This window comes from Diaporthe citri, assembly GCF_014595645.1.
Source record: "Diaporthe citri strain NFHF-8-4 chromosome Unknown scaffold_2, whole genome shotgun sequence".
In the NCBI taxonomy this organism is placed as follows: Eukaryota; Fungi; Ascomycota; class Sordariomycetes; order Diaporthales; family Diaporthaceae; genus Diaporthe; species Diaporthe citri.
Window position 1 is genome coordinate 1,964,331 of NW_025064847.1, and position 6,000 is coordinate 1,970,330.

The window sequence follows — 6,000 nt, forward strand, 5'->3', positions numbered from 1 at the left end:
TTTGGAAGAGAAAAGTACACACGCAAACCATACGTGGTATCATATGAGCAGTTGCCTGAATTGATATCGAAGACATAAGTGTATATAAATTAGGTTTATAAGAGTTAGGTGTATAGGAGTTGGGTATGTAAGAGTTGGGTGGATGGAGTGTAGGAATTGGGTGTGTGGGAGTTGGGTATGGGTGTTGGGTGTCGGTGTGTGAATTAGGCCTGGGTGATGTGCTCTAATTAGCTGCAGCTATAGCTCGAGTGATGTATCAGTGTAGCCTCCGGTTTTGCAGGTGCAAATCTCCGTATTCCATAACAAAGACTTCATTCCCCATACGTCCGCGTCGTCCCTCAAATTCAATCCCACAAGAATTCGGTTCAAGTCAAGGCCCAAAAGTCGAAACAGAATCCCAGATACAAGAAGACTCACAATTTAAGTCCAGCAACAGTCCTATACTAGTAATCCCTATGGTTGTGTGACTGGCAAGTCTTCGATATGAGCCATCCGTACAATTCTTGTGACCGAAGCCCAATTACTTCTACGTTCCTTCGAACTGTCACATACAAGTAATGATTCCCATCCAAGCAAACCATCCCACCAGAATATTTAAAGCGGAAAGCATATTCAATTGCTTTGACATACAACAACACAGCCAGCATAAAATACACCACGAGACCGCGATCCCAGAAGTTCTCCCGCTTACTGCAACGTAAAAAAATATCACATAGAACCAGAAAAACTCTAGCCCAAAAATGACCAACCAAAAATGCGCCGTCATAATATCTTGCTTCCCAGGCGTCGGGAAGACCGCCCTCCCCGGGCTGAGCCATGACGGGAGCTTCGTCAACCCGGAGGGGAAGTACGCAATCTACGACGTCGAAACCATGGCGCAGGACCCAAAGAGCGAGGAATACTGGCAGACAATAGAAACGCTAGCCCAGGAGGAGGACGCGGTCGTGCTCGTCGCCGCCAGCGGGGACGCCCACCGCCAGCTTCTGTCGCGGGGCCTGCGCTTCGTCTGCGTCCACCCGGGCGTGGACATCAAGGACGAGTACCTGCGGCGGTACTTCGACCGGGCCGGGATCGACAGAACCTGGATATCGCTGTATAGGTACTGGCAGGAAAAGATAGAGGAGCTGCAGGTCAGGTCTGACGGGGCGTGTATGTACTTGGAGCTGACGGCTGGGGAGGACCTGGAGGATATGTTGCCGTATATCCCGGCTGGAGTTGAGGAAGGCGCCTTCTGATGATCTTGACTGACATCTGTGGATAGATCAATAACATAAAACCTGATGTAACCATTTATATCTTTCTTCAGAACACACACAAGGTAGCCACAGTATGACAGCACCGGATAGAGACAAATTTGACTTCACAATCATGACATAGTATCTAAAGGGTATCTCTAAATCCCGCGCAATGAACCAAACCAGTGGCAACTTTTACACCAATAAACGCCAATGCAAAAAGCCAGCCGTAGGGACCCCCCTCCCCCCTAATGCATTACCAACATGCCCCCCCGTCCATCCACCCATTGTCCCATCCGGTCATTACCCAGTCATTAATTCAGCAGTTCAAAGCCGAAACCTACAAAGCCACACGCGATCAACCAATCGACGTACTCTTACTCCTCCATGTGAGCTTCCAGCCCACCGACAACCTTGAACCTGCTACCGACAAAGTTCTGGCCCCCAAAGTAAGGCCCGACATCAAACCCGGGCACGACCGCCCTGGGCGAGTTCCCCGAGATAGCCAGGCCGGGCCCACCAGGAGGCGGTGGCGGCGTCCTCGAGTCCTTGCCTGCGTCCGGCAAAAGCGACATCATCACCGCCTGCGGCGGCGGCGTGCGTGGGCTCACGGGGGCTTCGGGGCTGGCGGCACCAGCGCTTCCCTCGTTGGGGCTGAGGCCGCCGGGGGGCGTCTCGAGAATGCCCTCGTCGCTGCCGACGTGGTAGGGCGCAGCGACGTCGAGGTCCACCTCGACGGCGTCGTAGCGCACCGTCGCAGGCACCGTGTGCAGGTGCATCGCCCTGCGGACCTGCTGCTTCTCCGGGTCGACGGGGGTGCTCATGAGGTCCGCGTCGAGGTCCAGGTCCAGCAGGCGCGCCGGGCTGGGCGTCACCGTCGCCGCGGGCTGCAGAAGCTGCTGGTTGGCGGCGGTCAGGTGTGGCGGTAGGCGCGACTGGTTGGTGCTGGGGATCTTGAGCTCGAGGCTGGGCCAACCCCTCCCGCCGCCCGCGTGGGATGATTCTTCGTGGTCGATGACGAAGGGCGAGTTGAGCTCTAGGGCGAGGCGGTTGCGCTGCACCGTCTCCTTGAGCTCCTGGACCTGCTTGTCGAGCGCGCCGCGCAGGGCGTTCTCCTGGCCGTTCTGCGCGGCCATGGCCGCCTTGCTGATCCCACTCTGCCTCCTGACGTCGGCCGCCACGCGCCGCCAGACGCGGTCGTACTCCCTCTGCTCGAAGGGGAACTCCACCACGCTCCTGTTGAGCTTGAGGCTCTTGGCCAGAAACTGGATGCTCGTCAGGTTCCAGCTGTTGTCCTGGCAGTCCACCATCCTCAGCGTGCTGTTCAGCCGGATCACGCTGCCCAGCGTGCCGACGTCGTCGTGCAGGTTCTGGTTGCGGATCCTCAGGTGCGTCAGCGTGCTGTTGGACGCCAGGCCCCTCAGGGCACGGGCGAACCCCTTGCCCAGCTGGCCCTCGTCGAGCTTGCCGCTGTACCCGGAGAGGTCCAGGAATCTCACGCTGCTGTTCTTGGCGAAGAAACCCTCCAGCGCCTCGCACACATCGGCGCCACACGGCGCATCGGCTGGCGGTATGGGTGCCGTCCCTGCCAGACTCAGGAATGAGATGTTCCGGCTCACCGACAGCGCCTTCATTAGGGCCACGAAGCTCGCCTCGTCCCTGAACTCGATCATGTCCATGTGCAGGCCCGCTGGCCCCGGTGTCGATGATATGGCCCGGCACAGGTCCTCGATCCCGTCCTCGAGCGGGTTGCCGCTGATGTGCAGGTGCGCGTTGGTGTGCTTGCCAAGCGCTCGGATGAGGCGGGCCGCCTCTCGGCCGTTGATGCTGCAGTTGTTGAGCGCAATTTTACGGATAGTGCACGCCGGGTTGACGGGACTCTTGTTGCGCGAGTCGGCGCGGTCGTACTGCTCTGGCTCGCACGGGAGCGGCTTCTGCGCGAGGAATGCCTCCAGGGCGTGCAGAGTTGCATCGTTCATCTAATATGGTTAGCTGACCTTGTCCCAGGACATACAGCGTGTCTATAAACTGAACTTGCCTTGAACTTGGACAGGTCCAGCTCCTCGAGATTCTCGAAACGCGAGATGTCTCGAAGGAGAACAGCGGACCGGGGATGTCACCCATCAGGATGCCAGAGACGTTGAGCTTCCGGAGGTCAAAGATGACCTGAAACATATTGGCCAGCACCGAAGCGTGCAACCGGCCGCGGTTGCCGGACACGTCCAAGTATTGTAAGGAGTGTCCCTGGTGGAACAAAACCTCAAAGATATCCCGCAGTGCAAGATCAGACAGACCGCAGTTTGAGATATCAAGACTTTGTATCTCAACGGACTGGGTCATCAGTGCCTCGACTATGCCATCTGGTCAGCGAGAGGTCGCAAGCGAGATTGTTACAGGGGGACACTTACTCAAGCCCTCGACATCTGCTGAGCGCAGGTAGTTGCCACTCAGCAGCAGACGGTTGCATTTTGTCAGGCCCAGCTCCAGCAGGTTCAGTATGGGGAACAAGAAGGCGGGCCATTTGCCGGACGCTGACATTTCCCTGCGAACAGAGTTCTCGGGGAAGCAGTTGGTGAAATCTATCTGGCGGACAGTCTCGGAGCAAAATGCCAGGCCATGCAGCTCCTGATGCAGAAGTGAGCCGAACTTGACAGGGCCGAGTTCGACTTCGGTGAGGGCGATACCTGTCAACATATTAGCACTGCGTTCCGAGGGCATCAACCGAGTCCGTGGCCAGGGACTCACAACTGCGGTTCATGTATGGGACAGACGGCTTTCCTTGGAGGTCAGTCTTGTCCCATAAGCCAGTGAGATCGACACCATTAAAGGATATCGAGTTGAAGTATCCGTTGTATCGCAGAGACCTCATGACTGCCAAGAGTTGCAGGTTGGTATATGTATTTCCAGCCTTGGGCGGGAGCAGTCGGAACTCAGGCGCAAGTGCAGTTTTCCAGTTGATCTCCCACTCTACTGGCGAGCAGTGGTAAGCGACGAGAAATGCGTCCAAGGTCCGCCTGAGACCTCCATAATTGTCTCCAGCGATGAGAAGCTGCGGGTCCGCAAGCCCTGTGACCCTGAAAACTTCCATAGTCTGCAGAGTCGTAGGCCAGCATGGCTTCAGAAACCTGTCTGCTTTCATAAAGGTGATGACAATTTGGCGATAATACCTGCTGGCCAACTCGAGTGTCGCCGCTGGCTTAAAGGGTTCACTGTGATGCATTAGAATTTTTCATATATCGCTATCCATTGGGAGCCACCTGACTTACCGAAAGCTTAGAACGAATCGCTCCTCGTGAATGGTCCAGTTCGCCCGGAAGATCTCTAGGTTCACCAAGCCGAAAGACTGGTACCTCACGTCCAGCGCCGAGCCCGGCCCGGCCTCGACAAGATAACAGAGGTTTCTCCCCACAGCGAGGAACCAAGACGAGCCATCTTGGACCTTCCGCGTCCTGTCTAGCTTGCTGGAGTGGACGTCGTCCTTGACGGACGTCCTTCTGACCACAGGGAATATCTCGGGCTTGCACGTCTTGAAGCCGGGCTCCTCCTCCGCAAAGACCTTGACGATGTGTGCTTCCACCTCGAGCGGGACGAGTGATGCCTCCGGGAACTCCTGGTTCTTGGCCTTGAGCTGCTGGGAGATCTTCGTCATGTGGTCTGAACGCTCCTTGGGGAGGCAGAAGAATATCTGCGTGCTGTTGTATGCGGCCCTGGCGGAGCTGGACTTCCACCATATCTCGATCCCGAACGACGGCCGTGAGCTCTCGGCCAGGAACACGGACACGACCATGTGCACCGGGATGACCAGCATCGGCTCCGGCGGGGGCACCAGGCTGGTATTCTCCTTGCCGGGCCCGGAGCTTATCTGAGGGAACGTCGTGAGGGCCTCGTTCTTGGTCTTCATCTTCACGATGTAGTCCTGCGTGACGACCAGGTACGTGGGCTTGCTGCGGAGGACTTGGGGGTCAGCCTCGAGGGCGCAGTGGGCTTCGACTTGTTGTGTCTTCCAATCAATGGCTGTCTTCCAGTCGATGCCGATGGTCGAAGACCGTGAGGAGGAGGAGAATGACATCGAGTATGTTCTGGATATCCGGCTGGCCCCTGAAGACGTGATCGAGCTCCGCCGTTGCATGCTGTCGAAGGAGGAGAACGACCCTCTCTGCTTGTGTAGGACCTTTCGCCCCGGTGACCCTAGAGTTGGGGCATCTTCCAACTCTAAGAGGGGCGCCGTGGATGCTCGGCTGAGACTCCGTTTTACTGTGGTGAAGAAGCTGCTGTTCCTGTTTTCATTTATTGAGCTTGCTGGTGAGCTGCCGGCGGGACTGGAGTTTGTGGTCGTCGGCGTGTCGAGAGCAGCCAGACCTGGCAGCGACGGAGCCGAGCTCTGCCGCTTCCACTTCAGCAGATCCATGGTTGATATCTTGTTCGAATAAATCGCAGCTTCGTTCAGACAGCTGAAACTTGTCGAAGAGCCAAGCTGAACGGCCGGCAGGACTGCACCCGATCAGAGCTATATCAGTTGAGCTCAGATTGGTTCTCGTAGGATTGACGTCAGGCTGGGTCCCGACTAGGTGCACCTCCTGGCCCGAGCCTCAGGAACAAGTTCCCGCGCGGGTCGTGGGTCGGGAAGTGCGGACAATTAAAGTGATCTGAGGTGCCAAGTGAATTTGACAGGCGGGAGGGTGAATATCCAGACGAGAGATTGGGATGATGTCGGTGCAGCCCGTGAGGCGGGAGTAACACCCCAGTCCAACGAGATATCAGGGGG

At 56.9% G+C, this 6,000-nt stretch overlaps 2 protein-coding genes across 2 annotated transcripts; one reads left to right on the forward strand and one right to left on the reverse strand.

The window, feature by feature from the left end:
- Positions 1 to 740: 740 nt before the first annotated feature.
- Positions 741 to 1,235, forward strand: INS49_006171 (uncharacterized protein; the record flags this gene model as incomplete). Its single annotated transcript, XM_043166945.1, has 1 exon — positions 741 to 1,235. One exon carries the CDS (start codon positions 741 to 743, stop codon positions 1,233 to 1,235), a length of 495 nt encoding a protein of 164 aa, XP_043028089.1.
- A 377-nt stretch (positions 1,236 to 1,612) lies between these two features.
- INS49_006172 (uncharacterized protein) lies at positions 1,613 to 5,643 on the reverse strand (the record flags this gene model as incomplete). Its single annotated transcript, XM_043166946.1, has 5 exons — positions 1,613 to 3,214; positions 3,270 to 3,586; positions 3,644 to 3,919; positions 3,981 to 4,444; positions 4,502 to 5,643. The coding sequence occupies 5 exons, from the start codon at positions 5,641 to 5,643 to the stop codon at positions 1,613 to 1,615; spliced, it is 3,801 nt and encodes a 1,266-aa protein (XP_043028090.1).
- Between the last annotated feature and the right edge of the window lie 357 nt (positions 5,644 to 6,000).